Source organism: Argiope bruennichi, chromosome 8, assembly GCF_947563725.1.
Source record: "Argiope bruennichi chromosome 8, qqArgBrue1.1, whole genome shotgun sequence".
In the NCBI taxonomy this organism is placed as follows: Eukaryota; Metazoa; Arthropoda; class Arachnida; order Araneae; family Araneidae; genus Argiope; species Argiope bruennichi.
The window spans coordinates 94842286-94862008 of record NC_079158.1 but is presented as its reverse complement, the minus strand read 5'-3'; the positions used below and the strand labels follow the sequence as shown (position 1 = coordinate 94862008).

The 19723-nt window shown below is 24.7% G+C and overlaps 1 protein-coding gene across 3 annotated transcripts; it reads right to left on the bottom strand.

The window, feature by feature from the left end:
* Positions 1 to 8: 8 nt before the first annotated feature.
* Positions 9 to 19683, bottom strand: LOC129981742 (uncharacterized). 3 transcript variants are annotated; one of them, XM_056092712.1, is made up of 17 exons: positions 19321 to 19683; positions 19116 to 19240; positions 17888 to 17975; positions 14114 to 14200; positions 11548 to 11656; positions 10884 to 11031; positions 10371 to 10437; positions 10021 to 10052; positions 7691 to 7781; positions 7156 to 7345; positions 6187 to 6265; positions 4406 to 4569; positions 3422 to 3631; positions 2249 to 2346; positions 1848 to 2029; positions 629 to 761; positions 9 to 317 (listed from the first exon to the last, which is right to left on the bottom strand). In XM_056092712.1, the coding sequence occupies exons 1-17, from the start codon at positions 19324 to 19326 to the stop codon at positions 135 to 137; spliced, it is 1992 nt and encodes a 663-aa protein (XP_055948687.1). In that variant the 5' UTR covers positions 19327 to 19683; the 3' UTR covers positions 9 to 134. The 3 variants fall into 3 exon arrangements, 2 of the variants coding, with proteins under 2 accessions (XP_055948687.1, XP_055948688.1); XR_008785353.1 differs by lacking the exon at positions 9 to 317 and having other exon boundaries at positions 1848 to 2016; XM_056092713.1 differs by lacking the exons at positions 9 to 317; positions 629 to 761 and having other exon boundaries at positions 1876 to 1997.
* Positions 19684 to 19723: the final 40 nt, after the last annotated feature.

Sequence of the window (19723 nt, the reverse complement as noted above, 5' to 3'; positions counted from 1 at the left end):
AGGCACAATAACAATGGAATTAAAAGTTTATTTTTCAAAGGCATTATAAAAATAATAGCAAATGAATAAACATTTTAATAAATAATGTAATATTAATAATTGTAAAAAATATATGTATGAGAAAAATAGATACATTATTGGTCTCTTAAATCAGTGCCATTACATGCTAGTAGTGGAAATTCAATAAAAATGTCCACTTCATTAAAATGTGTACCAAATGAAAAGCAGTTTCCACCTCCTCCGGTTACAATGAGTCTATTCTCGTAAACATAACAACAATGATTGCTCAGTATAAGAGGATATTCTGGAGAATCAATCTAAAAAACAAATAAAAGGTAAGAATGATATTAAAAACCTATGTAAATTGTGAAGTATTAATTAATAATTATCACTTAAACAAATACCATTTAAATGCACGTTATTTAATACTACGCAGTCATGCCATATGTGTTTTAATTTATCAAGATATATATTATATTTTAAAATTATATTATCAGGGAAGAAACAAATTTTATTTTGAAAAAATTTTGAAGTGTACATGACAAAGTTATTGATTTCTAATGCAGATAATTTTTTTTTAAATGTTTAATCTCATTTTCAAATTGAGATTTTAATAACAAAATATTACCTTAAGTTGAAATTCATAAGCAGTGTTGGTACATAAGTCTATCATTCCCACACTATGAGGACCATAAGAAAAACCACTTATTCCTCCAACTAAGAAAATGGCATTATTATGATAAACTGAAGAATGAGAATATCTGTAAAATACAAAGAAAATAGATAAAAATAATGATTTTAGATTGCTTAAGTAGCCTATTACAAAGGGTCTATCGAAATAAACACTATTAAGATATTCAGAATGCAGACCAAATTTGAATATTATAATGAATTATTAAAAAAATATATATCTATCTTAATAAATAGATTTTACATCATTTATACAATTAACTAAGCAATTTTTTACTATTAGAGAATAAGTTTTATGCTTTCTGTTCTAAAATAGACATAAGAGATCCTTACCTAATAAATATTAACTTAAACTAATGTTAATATATTAAATGTTTATTTTACAGCATTAAAATTTGTAGATTTTTTTCCAGGTATAATATATAAAGGAAAACCAACATCATCAAAAAAAGAAAATTATTTAAGTTTTCATCAATTTATTTAGACACTATTAAAGATAGAATTTTAGATATGGTTCAATATAATTGAAAATGATATTTTTATCATTTTGACATACATGCTCCTTTTAAAAACATATAACTAAAAATTAAATGAAATAATTTTTCTACTTTTTTAAAATTACTATTTATTACTTTTTGCCATAATTTCAATGTTTTTATTACACTTAATTATTTTATGGCTTTCATCCAAGAAAACTTTTTGATATTTCAATCATTGTATTTTCATTCTTTCAAGAAACTTAAATTTTTCAATGCTATATCTGAATATTCAACAACTATATCTTTTACTATAATTTTCTTTCTAAGTCTTTGTCTGAAATTTCTTGAAATCACTTTCAATTTATACATTCGGTTTCAAATCAGAATTTAAATTAAATAAAACTAATGAATTACTAGTAGAAGTTTTAAAATATTTTCCAACATTAAATTTAAATCTTCTGATGAAAATCATTTCATTTAAAAATTTCTTGATAGTAAATATTGATAGCTTATTTATCAATAAAATGGAAAATATGTAGCATAAATGAAATAAATAAAAAATAAATAAATGATTTCATTTATTCATTACTGAATGAAAAATATGAGTCATATTCATGATTAAAATGCAAATAGATATTGCACAATAATGGATATTTATAGAATAAAATATTATCTTACCTTGGTAATAATCCAGGCATATTTAATTGAGACCATGAGTAAGTTGCCACATCAAATACATGGACAGAATTAAGGATTCTTTCATCTTTTGATAATCCACCTGTTACAAAAACTTTCCTCTTATCTAAGCAAACAGCACTATGTGAATGCCTAGGAGATGGAATAATCCCTAAATGTGGAGACTAAGTGATGAAATAAAATAATTTCTTGATGTAAAACATGTAAATTATAGTTAATAAAAATATCAAAATAAAGGTGCCACAACAGAGATTTAAAAAAAAAAAATCAAAATTCTAAAGCGAACAAAATTTTACTTCAAATAAATAAATATTAACAATTATTATTCAGAACAATAAAATATTTTTTAAAGATAGTGCGAGAATGAAGAAGATAACACTAACTTCAGAAAAAGTCCAAGTCTTTGTATTTAGTATAAAGGATTCATTTGTAACAGCATTAGAACTTGTACGTCCACCAAAAACGAAAATGTGTTCTACTCCTGTAAATAAATAAATAAATAAATGTATACAAAACTTGGAATTTAATATCAAAGTTAACTAATATAAGCTAATGATTTTATCCATATCGAAAGGACTAAACTATGTGAAATTATATATGATAACTACACAACACTACAAGGAAATTAGATATTTAAAAAAATCATAAATTGTTTTAATATACTTCTTTGCATACAACATGCATACATCAGCTCTTTAATATAAAAAAATATTGACAGATGAAAATATATATCATTATAGATATATGAACTTTGATTGTGTCCATGAAATTATTACATATCTTCACCCTCCTCATTTCATTTATTCTTCAAAAAATGGCATAAGAACACTAATGCTATGTCTCTATTATATATCCTAAAAGTGGAACCCATGGAATCAATACCCTATTTGCCTCTTCCCATATTCATTATGTCATGGGAAACTAACAAACCAAGAAATAGTATGTATTATAATCTTCATGGATGAAGTACATGCATGGTTTTATAGATTTTGTCACCAACTTATTACTCATGACAGAATGTTTCCAGTCCACATAGATTAAACAGAAAATTTTCAAAAGTTAATTTGTTAATTTAAAAATCCATCCAAATAAAGATATTAGCTCCAACACGTTCTGTGACAGAAAGGGAACTGAGTCTATTTATATGGAAACATCATTAATATTTTTAATAGGCAATAAATAAATAAATGTGAAGTATTTATATATATATGTACAGTTAAAGTGAACATTAAAAAAGCATTCACAATGGGTCTAACTTGTAGAGAAATACATAAAGCATATATAACATTCCTAGCTCTTTTTACAGGTATTTAATACAAATCAAATGTTTGATATCATCTAAATTTTTTATTATTAGATAACTGAAAATAATTCCATTCAGAAATCATATTTAGCTGTTACAACACATATAAATTTTCATGGATGATGGTGAATAAATATAATAATTTACATAAAGGAAAACAATTGCGGCATCATAAAACATTAAGATATCAGTTGAACAGAATAAAAAAAGAATTATCCAGAAATTAATATAAATATTATCAAAGTAAACAAACCATCAATATCAATAACAGATTCAGAATGTCTCCATGTTGGTAATGGCATAAGAGCAACTGTTTCTGCTGAATATGATGCAGATTCTGGTTCTAGATTATCACAATGAATAGAAACAATGGAGTTAAAAATGCTAGCAGGTGAAGAACGACCTCCAATAACAACCAAAGTTCCATTACTTAATTTAGTCATGGAATGAAACATTCTTTTCCCTAAAAATAAAAATTCAACTGCTCTTTAAATATATATAAAAAAAATTACAGATCAATCATAAAATATCATTATTTTAAAGAGTTGCATTTTCTTTTATTTTGCACTGATGAAATATAAAATAATTTTTATTTCCAAAATTTAAAAAGTATTTTTCATTTACAAAGCATTTAAAAAAGTTATAACACTAAACAAACAAAAAATATTATGTTATATAATCTATGTTAAAAATATTATAGTGGCATTTAAATTAAAAATATTAAAAATATGTTATTGCAGGTAATAATATAAGGGTTTGAATAGATATATTAAACTACAAATATTTCATAATTAATCAACAAATATAAAAAAGTTTTTAAATCATTGAAAACGAAAAAAAAAAAAAAAAAGCATATACATATTATTAGTGTTTCCTGCTTTCTTTCATATGGTGTTTAATGTATTGATAAGCTATATACAAAATAACAATTAATAATAAAGAAATAATATTATGATTTAATTACAATGAAATTTTATTAAATTTTCAAAGAAGAGTTTCTAATAGAAGATTTTAATACCATGTGTATATTATTCCTTTCATGAAATTAAAACAACACATATAAAGAGCTTTTAAGTAATAGAATTGAAGTAGAAGTATAGTACGCCAAATATTCATTTTAAATTTAAACTAGAAAAAAAAAAAACATTACAAACTTTTTCCACTAAAATTTGAAACATAACTTGAACAGACTACCTTTTTCTTTAAAAATGTATGAAGTTATATTTTAGAACAATACCAAGTGTGTCTTGAGAACTTGAAGATTGTGCAGGGTAACTTCTTTTAGAAACAGTGTCATAGCAGGTTAAACCTTCTAATCTCTCATGCCTTTTCTTTAACTGTCCAAAACCACCTGATACTATTAGGTAACGAGACGACAATAAAGCAACCTGGTGACCAAATCTATGCAAAATTTATAAAAACAGAACTGATATTATAATTTGCAGATAATAATTAACAACTAACTATGACAATATTACTATTATTTTAGAAATATGGTGGCCACCAAGAGGTTATTACGTAGTCATAAACTTCATTAGTAGGAAATTAGACATTTACTTAAAGATGTAATTGCAGAATAAATAAATAAATAAAATCACTTCCAATAATATTGCTGTATATGAGTGAAGAATAATATATATTTCACAAAAATGGGTGAAAATTTAAATGCTTTAAAAGCACTTTCAAAATTTCTGATGCATGATCTTGTTTTGAAGTTTTTGGTGTTTGATCTAGATGACAGAATAAGTAAACAAAATTTTAACACTTGGATGAGGATTATGATATATTATTTACAAGCACATGTTCTATTTTTTTTCTATAGTTGTTTAAAAGCATTTCTTAAATTGTGATAAAACTATCTGCAGACAACTGAATTTTAACATTTCATTTTAAATTGCCGTAAATACCTCAAACAATCGTTCAAGCAATTATATTACGGTAAAATACTTATTTGTATGAATTGCTACCTGCATTCTTCTTTCACACATGCACACACAGAAAAAGAATGGTTTATCACACCAGTATGTACCATGATATCAATCATACTTGCAGAAAATTTGAACTACCATTTTGTTGAATTTTATCAATTTGCAGTGCATTAAACAGAATCAATTATATATGAATATGGTATTTACTTTTCATATTGAAAGTCAAAATCAACATTGCCTGTATGGGTATCAAAACATAACCTTTATGTTTATTATGAATATGCCTCATGCTTTGCATAAAAAGCACGAGATTCCAATTCTGAAGGCACATTTAAAAGAATTGTTTAATACTAAATTTTTAAGATGCTTTCTTAAATTTTAAGGTTATGGAAAGAAAAATCAACAACTTTTCATTGAATTGTAAAATTTTTAAGAAACTGCAGCTTTTTAATACTAATTTAATATATTTAAATCTCAATAATCAAAACATTCTATAAATGCATTTTGGAATTGAGAAAGTCAGCAGTTCTACTAAATTATTATAAAACAGATTCCACAAAAACAAATACAATAACTAATCTTTAAAGTAAAAAAACATATATTTTACATGTAAAATATTTATTTTATATTTAAAATATTAATTAATAATAATATTAATAATAATATAATAATATTATATAAATAATAATAATATAAAATTATATAATTATAATATATAATAATAATTATATTATATTAATAAATAATAATAATAATAATATTAAAATATTAAATTTTATATTGAAAATATTTATTTAAAAATATATTTTTTATATGTAAAGTATAAAAATATATATTTTATATAAAAGCTTTGAAAAAAATTAGAGAATATAAATTTATAAATACTCATACATCAAAAACATTGAAGAAAAGCTATCTAATCATTACACAAAAATAACATATTGGCACACTTTAAAATGACTAATCATTTCATACAAATATTCTGAAATAATACTAATTCATTGACAGAAAATTATTTCACAGTATTTGTGTTTTCAAATATTAAAAAAAAAAAGAAATAAAAATATTAAAAAGAAAAGTAGGAAATCACCTGTGCAATAAATGAGGAGACAATTCATATTTACAATTTATGGTGCCACAATTCATATCATCAAATATAAATGATGGACCTGGTTGAAAATAAGCATGCATTCAGAAGCATTAGTTATACAATACTTATAAAATGAAATAGTAAACTATTTTCTCTAAAATATCTTTGTTCAATGTGAGCATCTTATTATTTAGTTATAATTTATTATATAAAAACATCAACAAAATGATTTCTTACAAAATAGTATTTCATAGAATTTATAAAGAAAAAAGTTTCATGCATTAAGCTATATGCATCCTTACATAAAAATTAATTTGACATTTTCAATATAATATATAATTTTATAAATTTCTTGAGCTTACAAAATTTCAATATTTAAGACCTATTCAATTCATTTTGGTCATATTAATGTGACAATTAAATGAGGATTGGCTTGTTTATATTTCCTAACAATCTTATCTTGCTTTGAAACTATACAATGGATAACTCCATATAAATCTTTTAATTTTCAGCACAATTTATTAACCAAATATTTTATCCATTAGTATTTTTAATGATGCAAATATAACTAAGAAAATTTTTCAATTCTAAAATAATTTTTTTTAATGCAAGATGTACTGTTAACATTATTTCTCAAATAAAGAATTACAAACAACAAGATTGATGTATATAATCATACATAAATTCAGCTTATCTTACAGCAACTTATTTTTTTAAAAAAAAATCTGAATTATGATATGATGTCAAATGCATTTTAAAACTTAAAATCTTTCCAATTAAAAAAAAAAAATCTTTACAACAGCTTTATGAATCATACTCACCCCCCCCCATGAATTATTATGGAATATCTCAAAAATTGTTCATGGGAGACTCCCATATAATTGTTAATAATTGAATGACAAACAGTAGCTTGTTTTACATTTCTTCAGTTGCACTTAAATATTTATAGATAAAAAGGCTATTACTTACTTGTATTGCTTAAAACTTCAGGAATTGAAATAATGCCTTGGCAAGCCCATGTTAACACATAATGTCGACACTTTTCATGCCACATTTCAAATTCATCAAACAAATCTAAGGACTGAATTCTTAGCTTTTCTTCTTCAGAAAAATTCATATAGAAATCAAACATTGAAACAGTGGAGCATAATGGCCATCCCTATCAGTTTTAAAAATCAATAATTGAAATAATGTGAAACAGCAAAACCAATCTTTTATAATTAAATATTACTCATGCATTTATACTTAAATAAACTAAAATGCTTTTCTAAATTGCAAAATTTTAAAATATAATTCTATGAACTGATTTTCATAACTCCTGTCATCTGAAATAAATCTAAAAAATGCTTGAATATCAATCAAATAACAAGAGGCAGACTTTTGAATATTTTGAGAACAATATAAAATATATTTTAAAATTACTTTGTAAAAAAGTTTCTTCTACATTTGGATTTAGAAATAAAACATCCAGCAACATTTACCATTTAACTGACCAAATACATACCTGATCTTTAAATCTAGAACATATAACAGATGCATCCATTTTGGGATTAATGGATTTTAAAGGGCAACCAAGAGATTTAAAATGGTTTTTCCTGAAAGAGATAAAAACAAATTATCTAAGCAAAAAGTAATGGTATAACAAAAAAAAATTAATATTTTCAAGTAATTTTTAATTTCTAATTAAGACAGCATTTTAGAAATATACTGCAGTTATAATAGACATATTAAAGATGTTGTAGTAAATATATTGTGAAAGATATATTATGCAAAAGATAATCATGGAAAAAGATTATTTCTGAATAGCAAATCAACATACATATTATAGTTTAAAAATCATTGTATTTTTACAGTACAGAAGATGCAATGATAGCTTAAGAATTATTAGCACAGAAAATTGATAAGGAATTCCATTATTTACAAAAACTTATATGGATTATTTAATGACAAATAATCTCCACAACAAATAAAATTATTTTGTGATTTGGAATTCTAGTTACAAGAAGTACAAAGCATCTTTATCACAATTTTAAAATTATCCTTCTAATGGGAAAGAAAAAAATATGAAAGAATCTAAAACATTAGTGCAATAAAAAACAATACAATTTATTTTTTTAAGTGATATGAATTTAAAATAATTTTCATCAAAGATACAATTCACAGAATGAAAGAAATTATGACATAAATAACAGTAATAATATATTTAAGGGGGAAAAGCTAACCAAATGAAATAATAAATGGATCATAAAATCTCAAAGAAATATCTTGAAAATATATTGTGAGAAGATTTTGAAAGTTCATTGTTAAATTCATAATACTTTTGGGATCAAAACTCAACTTATCTCCATTCCAGCAATTGAATTTCTAAAGGACCAAATAAATGCAGACTTTTTTAACCATCATGAAATTTTATTTATACATTTTTCATACTTTAATATAATTACTGTTACTACCATAAATTTATCTAATTAAGCTTAGACATTTCAACTAACAAAATTATAATGTTGAAACATATATTATTAAGATCATAATCGCAAATTAAAAAAGAAACACAATTTTTCACACATTTCTGCTACCAAAGTACCAAGTTCTCAATTATTCAAGTATCTATAATATAACATACTTTTTAGACTATATATCTATAATATAACATACTTTTTAGACTATATATCTATAATATAACATACTTTTTACGAATATTTCAATACTATCAATCAATTTTTTTACAGAAAAGAATTAAATATATTATAAATTTATTTAATCATGATTGGAGAATTCTCCTATCAAAAATACCATTTTAAAATAATATTATTCCAATCACATTTAAAAATTTGAAACAAAGCTAATGTTTGTGAATGGTTTAACCATTATTATGAAATGCAATGTAAGGATTTTTTTTTTTAACATAAAAATATTGAAAAGAATACAATTAAATCAAAGAAATCTTTCTTTTCAGCTTTAAGATTGCTTGGGCCTCTATCAAATATCTATATATAGATATATTAAAAGCATTCTTGTTCAGATTTAAATATATATATACAAGAAAGTCTTTTAAAACTTCATCATAATTAAGTGAAATGTCATTTGACTCAAACATAAAACAATTTGAAATTTATATAGAAGAAAAAATAATAAAGAATAAAGTTTTGATAAATATTATCTATGATTAAATTATAGCAAGCTTTATTAAGAAATCATAATTAGGAAGATTTCTTTCAACAATTGTATCTATCAATGGTTCTCATGATATGATTTAAAAAAAATTTCAGTACATTATCGTATGAGCACAATAACCAGAGAAATTAATGTTGGATTTGAACTGGCAAGGGACATGCTATAAAAGTAAAATCTGATATGAGTCCACAGATGGTTTCACTAGCTTAAACAAGAAAGAAAAAGTTGAAAGAAATTGAAATGTTTCTTTCCTATAACTTACAAGTATACAGAAAGATAATTAAAATTAAAAGAATAATTGTCTCATAATAACAAACTTAAAAGTCTTTTTTAGATCTGTCATTTCATAGAAGCAATGTGTAAATAACTAAACTTGAATATAAAATCATTGCAATATACTTTTAAAATTTGTAATTATTTTATTAAAATTAATAAACTTTAATAAACTTTTTTTTAAATATTATAGTATCATATTATTAAAGATTATTAATTTTTATAATATAGTATCAGCTTCAAGATCCAAGTATGCATATTTAAATAGTATACCAGTCTTTAACAGAAACAAAAAGGAATTAGATTTTGCTTCTTATAATATATATATATAAGCACATTAAATTTTTTTTATTTATTTAAAATTTTGCAATATTAAAAACTACTTACATAACAATACTAAATCCAAGATCTTCATCAACCTATAAAAATAAATATTTCAATTCAAATAAGAAATATAGCTATTCATAAAACTGATATTAATAATACTTTTATGTAGAAAATGATAATAACATAACAATGCATACATTAGCTTTAAAAAATATGAAGGAGACAATTGCTCCTTATAAAAATCCATTACAAACTATTTATGCTTTTCATTAAAAAAACACTAAATTAATACACATTAGGAAATCTTTTTAAAAAATCTTTAATGAAATGATATAAGCAAGACTTTAATAAAAACAATTTCATAAGAAATAAAGAACAGGTAATTGAACGTATAAGGGTTTTCTAATCACCTGCTCATAGACTACAAACACAGAATTGGGAAAATTCACTTGAACCCATTCAATGAGAGCATTTGAGCTAAAATTAAAAGACAAAATTTACGAATGAATAAAAGAAATTATTTAATCAGCATAAAACTTTAACTGGAAAGACTATTTCTTAATAATTAATTTTAAAAATTTAAATATCTATATTTTCTTACTAATTCTTTTATTTATATATCCATTAAAGATGAGTAATTTCTACCTTTTTAAGAATTATTTCTATATTGTAATATTCTAATATTCTTTTACATGACTACAAGCTCAGATTAAATAAAAGTGAATATTTTAATAAAGGGGGGAAAAAGAGGGGGGACTTCAATTATTTAAAAAAAATAATCATAATAGAAATTAAACATAGAAAAAATCAGCTAACATTTAAAAAGCAAAACAGTTATGAAGTAAAGAAATATTTCTAAAAATCATAAAAACAATTGATTTTTACAATAATATCTTTCATTAAAACAGAAAATTCAAACAAACCTTTTAGGCTCCATGTATGTAACAGCACATTCAGAAAGAAATAAAGTAGGAACATTAAAATTTATTTCCAAGTCTTGAAAACAAAGTTTCAGTTCTTTACAATCTTGAAGATCTACACCTAGCATAATATAATCTTCACTTTTTGCCACTGGAAAAAAAAAAATCAAAAGTTTTATTTAGAGAATGGAACTTTAAATATTTTTAGAAATTTAAATAGAAAACAAAATTTACATAGTTTATTAAGGGAACATTAATTTCAGCTACAAAAAAATGAATTGTTTAATTCACAATTTTTATATATTAAAAAATATATAAAGATTTTATCCCTCTTTTAAGGGAGCCAAATAATAATGAATAGTTACAGCCAAAAGACATTTGTTACTTACAAATAAATTGTTCTGTTAAATTAATTAGATTGATACCATTTCATTCTGAGTTTTACAGCTTTTTGTGTGGAATTTAAATATAATTCCAAAACCAATGAATTTAAACACATACTTAAAATACTACAAATTCTATGCCATAAATGATTGGAACAAAAGTAATAACCCTTTATCGTATTTATTAAACAAAATGGAAGAAATAGTAATGAATCATAAATATAAATAAAATAATTAAAACTTGCATTAACTGTAATCTACAAATAATTCAAATTCACTCTCACCTATATTTTTATTTTTAAACACTTCATTGCTTTGAATATCTAAAGACTTTGAAAATTCTGAATTTTGAATATATTCCAATTTTCTTCGCATCACAGCTGGATAATCTATCTAAAATACAATTTTTAAAAAAACCCATAGTAATTAATCATTGTAGACATTTTTATGAATCTAATTCAAATTACTTATACATCTTAAAACAAAAATTAAGTAATAATATTAAAGAAGAAAATCAATCAATTTATGCAAAAAATTTTCATGTTTACAAAATGATAAATTTATTCAAGATAGTAATCTATGTTCTATTATGTGATCATAAAATATTAATATAAAATAAATATATTTTATATTTGTTATAACATCTACACTTTTGGAGAAGGTATATATTACCATATATTGCAATAATAATAATAAATAAGAGCAATTGTTTGTGTAAAATGTAAGACAGTAGTCATAAAGTTAAAATTGCATTTAATGCACATAAAAATAGAAAAAAAAATAAGCATCTCAAAGACAATACCTCCAAATTAATATAATATAATGATGTAAAAATAGAATAAATGGAAACAAAGCATACAATAAATTGAATTTTAAAGTTGAATAAAATAAATTAAAACATATTTTAAAATGTTATAATATTTTAATAATCACTTAATAAAAAAGATTCATATACATAAAATGTATACAACTTCATATAAATATTAAGATTTGCAATAAAGAAAAACATATTTTCAAAGTTCTCATATCCATTATATTAATAATTCTTTTTATTTGAAGAATTCTATTAAAAAAAAAACACAAATTATTTTTAGAGTTTCTCTTTCTTTTCTTTTTTTTTAATAAAATAATTTAGTTTCAGGTACCTAAGAAAACAAATTAATAAGAATATTCAACAATTATCTTTAAGTTATTACAATAACAGCTTATTCTGAAAACCTACGTATCTCTTTTGGACAATTGTACTCTGCAAAGAGATGAAGCAGTGAAAAGGAAAAGTACTTTCCTAGAATTTCTTGTTAAGCATATTTTCCTTTTAGCCATTCTTTTTTTATGTTAATCTTCAGTTAATCATGCAAATATATTTTAATTTCAAATCTGTATAATGTTTCAATATATAACAAGTAAAAAAATTTTTAAAAAATATTTCTATCATCATTTTTATTTTGGTAAAATAAAAGTCAAGTTCACTAGTGCACTTGCAATAAATTTCTCTATTTGCAAACACATAATATCTTTGTTAAATTAGCATTGCAAAATCGAATTTCTAGCTTAACCTATATTACTCTGAATAAAAAGTTAAGAACAAATAAACACAGTATATATATTAAAAAAAAAAAGTTTTTTTTTTTTAAATATTTTTGTCTTGATTATCAAATTTTTATACAGATTTTGTTTAGTAACATTTCCTTTAATATCATGTAAAAATAAGCATCTACACAATTTAAACTAGTATATATGATTTTCAATGTGCAAAAGAAGTAGGACATCTGCTAAAATTTTTTATTTGGTTGATTGTGCACAAGTAAAAGAATAATTAAAGTCAAGAAAAGTTATAAAAAATTATTTGTTAAAAATTGTGTTATGTTTTCCTTTCCAAAATGCTTAAAGGATCACCCTTAAATGATTTTCAAAAAAGCTAAATGTTTGTATATAAAAGTGATGGTAAAAATGTTAGAGAGATTGCTTGTATTCTGCATGTAATTTCAAATGTAATTTCTAAATTCATAAGAAATCAAGATAGAAATGAGAAGAGAAAGAAAACAGGTAGGCCTAAAAAATTAATGCCTCGTGATGAAAGAAAACTTGATAATCAGCTTAAAATGAGCAGTGGAAGTGTTGTCAAGGGTCGAAATCAAGAAGAATTCATTCATGTGTTAAAGCAAAGAATTTGCAAGTACATAAAAAGATTTGAAAAAATCACTGCAACAAAGACCAAAATAAATCTCATAACAAGCTAGTCTTGACTTAAAAATTTAATTCTCATTAAGCACGATAATATCAGAAAGGACTATTGTGTCAGAGTGGAGCCAATTAGAATATCTCACGGAACATTCAAAAGACCAGTATCAAAGCTTTGTAACTACCATTTGAACAAGACTAATTAAAGAACTATTCAGAATTTCACAATTTTTCTTTATATTTGTGCATTTGCACTTTGCAATACACTTCAATATTTATATTACAATTTCTTAAACATATGTAAATTTTGTTTGCATATTTTATGTCCTAAGTTTTTCATAACCTGTATATCAGTTGAAATATGTTATCACAAGATAGGCAGCATGTTTAGTAAGAAAACTATATCTTGATAGCAATTACCATTAGCACAAGATACAGATAAAAACTTGCAAACTTTTAGGAGAATGGCACACATGAAAACCAGAAAATATAACACCATTTTTATTAATATATAATATATTATGTATATAGTCCATTGAAAAAAAAAGAGGTCATGTTGTTAATGTATAATATGTCAATCCATCACAAACATTTATTAAATTGCATAATAAATAATTGTTTTATAAATGTTAAAAAGCAACTCATTTTTTAAATATTTTTATAAGTTACCTCAATATATTTACTATTTGCAGGGAATTGTTTTAGCTTTTTAAGCCTAAAGTAGGAAGAATCAAATCCAGCTCCCAGGGATACTATCTAAAAAAAAGAAAAATATGTAAACAATGTTTGAAATGATGAAAAATACATAATGTGCCTTTTTAAGTAACTCTTCCTTTAAAGAGCATTTTACTTAACTTCTGAAGAATTCTTCAAATTTTAAAATTTAAATATAGCTCCTTATATGTTTAAAAATATTCATCTCTAGTTTATACAGTGGGTAAAAAAAAATCTTTGCATAATGATAGTTTTTGAATAAATCCTTATAATATTTACAGAATTTCAGAATCGATAAAATAATTCATCCTAAAAATTATCAAGCTTTTTAATTAAAGAATAAATTTAAGAAACTGAAACACAGAGCATTATAAAATTAAATCACCATAAAAAAAATCTTTGTATGTTAATTTTTTTTTATATTATACCTATTCAAACGTTACACAGTAAAACAGTTTTTGATATTATATAAAACAACTACAAACTGCAGGCAATTATCAGTTATTTCAAATTTTTAAAGCATAATTCTGTAAAAATTCTAATAAGTAATTGCTTCAATTTTAATAAACTGGAAATTTGTAAATTAATACAGCAATTAATAATTTAGTGACACTGAATAATCAGGGCAGAAATTTGCAAATATTATCAAAAACAGATGTCACTTGTTCAGTAATCCATTATAAATAATTATAAAAGTTGGAAAAAAATTCAAAAATAAAACATAATTTTGAGTAGCTGGCTGTAAAATTTAAATACATCTATTTAAAATTTTATTTTACAGAAACATATATCATCAAAATATATAATAAAACAAAATATGTATGTATTTTTGCGTATCAAAAGGTGTTCATGAAAGCAAGATAATCATAATAAACAACCTCATTATCTTAACAAAAGTCTTTAAGAAAGATTTTAACAAATAATAAGGACAAATGCCTATGCTGCAAGTTTGAAATAAGTACTATATGCAATAAGAAAACAATCTTCTCTCCTTTCATCTTTCAAAAATGCAAATATTACTTCTTTGCACATTAAAATTAAGGAATAAATCATATAAACCATATGCATGCCTATAGCTTTTAATTTAAAATAAAAATCAAATGAAATATTCTTTAAAATGTCTTTGAAGGCACAGTTACTAATTACCTATAGCTTTTTATTTAAAATAACAATCAAATGAAATATTCTTTAGAATGTCTTTGAAGCACAATTACAATACTAAAAATGAGCACTTTTTATTGCTGGCTGATGTATGCAACTTATAAAAAATATACACTGGTGTGCAAAACTTAAGCAACAGGTGCTTTTATTACCATAACTCCATGAGAAATCATCTGAGAGACATGAAATTCAGAAATGAGAGACAGCATTTTGTACTTAAATGGTGGCGAAAGCATGGTTGCGCAAAAATGAATACAATGCATATAGTATGGAATCAAACAAAAAAGGCTTTATTGAATTCATAGTACCACTACACATGATTGTCTGTCCAAGAGGAAGAACAACAAGCAGATGTTCCTTAGTATGGAATATGCCCTCCCCTTACTGCAATGGTTGCTTCTCACCGTTTCTTCCTACTCAGCAGCAGAATGTCCAACAGTTTTTGAGGTAGGAGTGCCCATCAGCATTTGTTTCAGTTGTTGGGTGTTCCCTGGAGGAATAAATCATGCAGAAAGGTGTCGCCCCAAAGCATCCCACACATGTTCTATGGGATTTAAATCAGGGGAGAACGTTGACCAGTCCATTCGAGCAATATCTTCTCTTTCTAGTCACTTCTGAATGTCGGCAGTCCGGTGTGGCCGTGCATTGTCATCCATAAAAATGAAGTCTGATCCTATAGCACCTCGGAACAGACGCACATGGTGAAGGATCACCTCCTTACAATAGCGATCTCCAGTTACAGATTTTCTGTCAAAAATGTGGAGTTCAGTCCACCCGCTAAGTATAATGCCTCTCCAATGAACTCCAGGATCACTCTAGCGGTCTCTTTCCATGATGTTACTGGGTTGAAACCAGGTCCCGACATTTTTCTAAATCAAATGGCGTTGAGAATCACTTGTGGCACTGATACGATTCTCATCCGTAAAGAGAACACAACGCGATTGATGAGATGTCCAGTTATTGTGCTCCTTACACCATTCAAAACGATGCCACCAATGGTGAACTTTCAAAGGGATGCAGCGTTCAGGACGGTGGGCGAATAGGCCACCTTTGTGAAGGCGTTTGGCCACTGTAAACCGCAACACTTATCACCCTCCTTCTGTATACAGTTACGGAGCAGTAGAGCTTGCTGACTGCTATCGGTCTCTTTTCGCCTGCAGGATGATATATTGGTCATCCACTGCAGTTGTTTTCCTAGGGCTGCCACTACTAACCTTTCTAACAAATATACCTATGGTTTGGAAGACTTTAAAAGAGCGCGAAACAACAGTTTTGTTGATTCCGAACTCTTCTGTTACACTGGTCAAACTGCGCCCTTCTTCCAGCTTTCCGATCATTCTTCCACAAATGAAGCCATCCAGCTGATTTCTTCTAGCCCTATTTCACGCAAAAATTCACTTGCACTTACAGCGAATGTCTTTAATTGCGTTTCCGTCTTTCCGTTCTTTGTAGTCTTGAGCTGCGCGCCCCGACTGTACGCGCTTTGCGTACACTCACGTAGCCTATGTTGTTTTGTTCCTGACATTTTCATACGAATTACCTTTCTACTAAATTGTGTGTTCATTACTGATCGCAATAACCCTTTTTCTGAAATTGCTTGGTTACTTGCTTAAAATTTACATAGTTGCTTAAGTTTTGCACAACAGTGTATTTAATTTACTCCTGCCATTTTTTTTAAAAAAAGGAAATTTTGTTATGCACGAATATAATAATACTTGAATTTGTAGATGAAAAATGTGGCATGCAGAATGTAAAATGCACATTAGTCCAATGTTCTCAGTATTTCAGTTATGTAAATTATTATGAATCATTTTGATTACTTATAAGATAATGCTACAACTACTCTAACCATCTCTCATACTTAAGAATGAATATTCAAAAAGAAAAAGGCATATTCTGTATATGACAAAAATGTTAGACATCAGAAAAAAATAAAAAATAGCCTCCAGTTCTTTTTTTCTTTTTTTAAAGTTTACGTGACTTACATTTACAAAATTTAACATTCATAAATATTATCATCACAATTTTTAATACAAAAGTGAGCAGATGGGACTATACAAGAACTTATTATATAGTTCATTTCTTTTTTTTTTTCTTGCACAAAACATACCTTTCTTGCATTCATATAAAGTACTTTTCTGTATTTAAGTTATGTGTCGTTAAGTTCTGAGTATAGTTCTATGCATTAATTGATACAGATTAGAGCACAAATAATCAATTCCTTTTTCTTTTTTTCCTTGTTGGATTTATCATCTCTATTAAACATGATAAAACATACTGTTTAATATGCTCAAACTAGTTAAGTAAGTTATTGTTTTATATGCCATCTTATCATATTATAACACATTTTAATAAGAATCTGCATTTCAAGAATGTAAATAATTTTCTGAAATATCAATTATTGAAATATCAAAAGAAAAAATTCTATTTCACCTTTATCTTATTAATTATTGACATAAATTAATTGTCCGTTACAACACATCAAAACACTCTTTTGGTGTTTTCAAAAAGATTTATAGTATCTATACAATAAATAAATATGAATTAAAAAAAATAAATGAAATGAACCTGGGACTTTCCACAAGACAAGGAAGATACAGTAGCAAACCAAGAATTGAAAGCTGTTTCAATAGCTTTAAATCTGATGTAATAACCTCTAAACATTAAAAAAAAAAGTATTATTTTTAGAAATGCATTCTACTAAAAATCATCAATTAAAACAATGATAAAATGATGATTTACAATAATAATTATTATTTTTATTAATGAAGAGTTTGAGTAAGCAACTTTTCTGGATTCTTCTGATTTCAAATTTTATTCAGTATTTTTTCATTAACAACCATTTATATTTTCATTAATCATAACCCACAGGATAGTTAAAGTAGCCTTTGGGGAATGTCAAAGAATTCTAGATGGAAAAGCATACAAAATGTTTCAGAATATTTTCTTTTAGCTTTAAATTTAGAGCACATTTTCTTCTCTGTACTTTTATAATACAAAGTTCATTTTTCATTACAGCTACGGCTTTTTTGAAACATGGTGTAAGGTCTGATTCTTATCAATATGATTAAGCAAAAATTTATACTAAAGTTACGAGATATTCTTTCCTTTCATAAATGTAATTGATAAAATGATATTTAACAAAATTTTTCAGTGTCCAATGTGAAATGCTTGAAAGTATAGAAGGATAGGTTTATTTATCCCTAAATTGTGTTTATAATTTCCAATTTCAGATATTAAAGACATTAAAATATAAATGAGTGTAGGTATAATAAACAATATACAGGTATAATAAATAATACATGAAATAAAATATAGTGACATTTTAAGGAAACTTAGCATTTTTAGAGTTACTTCTAAAAAAACAAACCTCAAAATGAAGACTTTTACTACATAATTTATGCAGTGATTACATATAAGAGGTCAAATATTGAAATGACAACTATTTCAAATGATTGATTTAATTATAAAGAAAATTATTCAGCTTGAAAACTGTTTGATATCCGATTATTTCACTAAATTGAAGAAGAAATAATATAAATGAAAATACTTTTCAGATCAACCATTCTTTTATTTTTAAAATTATATGATACTTTTTTAAGGTAGTTTAATGAAAAGCCACTGCATGTTTAATTTAATCTAAATGTCCCATATATAAAATAGGAACAGATTTTAGATCAAATTAATTTTTTCATAATTATCAATTATTTTAGTACATTCAAGGTATAAAAATTAACAGCTTCTTTTAAAACACTTCCAGAAATCTTTAGAATGATCTATAAAATTTTAAACAAACCTATTAATAATAGGTGATCGTTTTTGTTCTTTGTCGACAAACATTTTTAACCATTTATCCTGGAAATAGCCTTTGTTTGCAGCTGATAATTTGCTAACTATACTACTATCATTAGTATTTTGTACCTGTAACAGAAATAAAAGTTATTTACATGCATTCTATATAATTAATTTATATCTGAAACATAAACTGTCAATTTACGAACCTGCATTTTAAATAGTGTAGAAGTACAATAGCAGAAAAGATAAACTATATTCAATTATTATATTTGTATATGAAAAGATGTAATTTCAAAGATTACATTTCAACTCGTTTAATCTTATATAAATAAGAAATTGCGCCATTGACACAGAATTAATATTTGTTAAAATGAAACGAAATGAAGGTGGCTATATTTAGGTAATTAAATTTAAAATTAAACTTTGCAGAAAAATTTTGATGAGTTTCCTAAGATTATAGATTACGGCATAAAATATGCTTTTGTTTTCTGCATTCGATATAATCTGTTGTCCGAATTTATTATAGCATCAACACATTTTCGCTCTCCACGATCCGCTTCTGCTCTTTATTTATTTACATTACAAAACTGTTGCCATATAGAAGAAAGC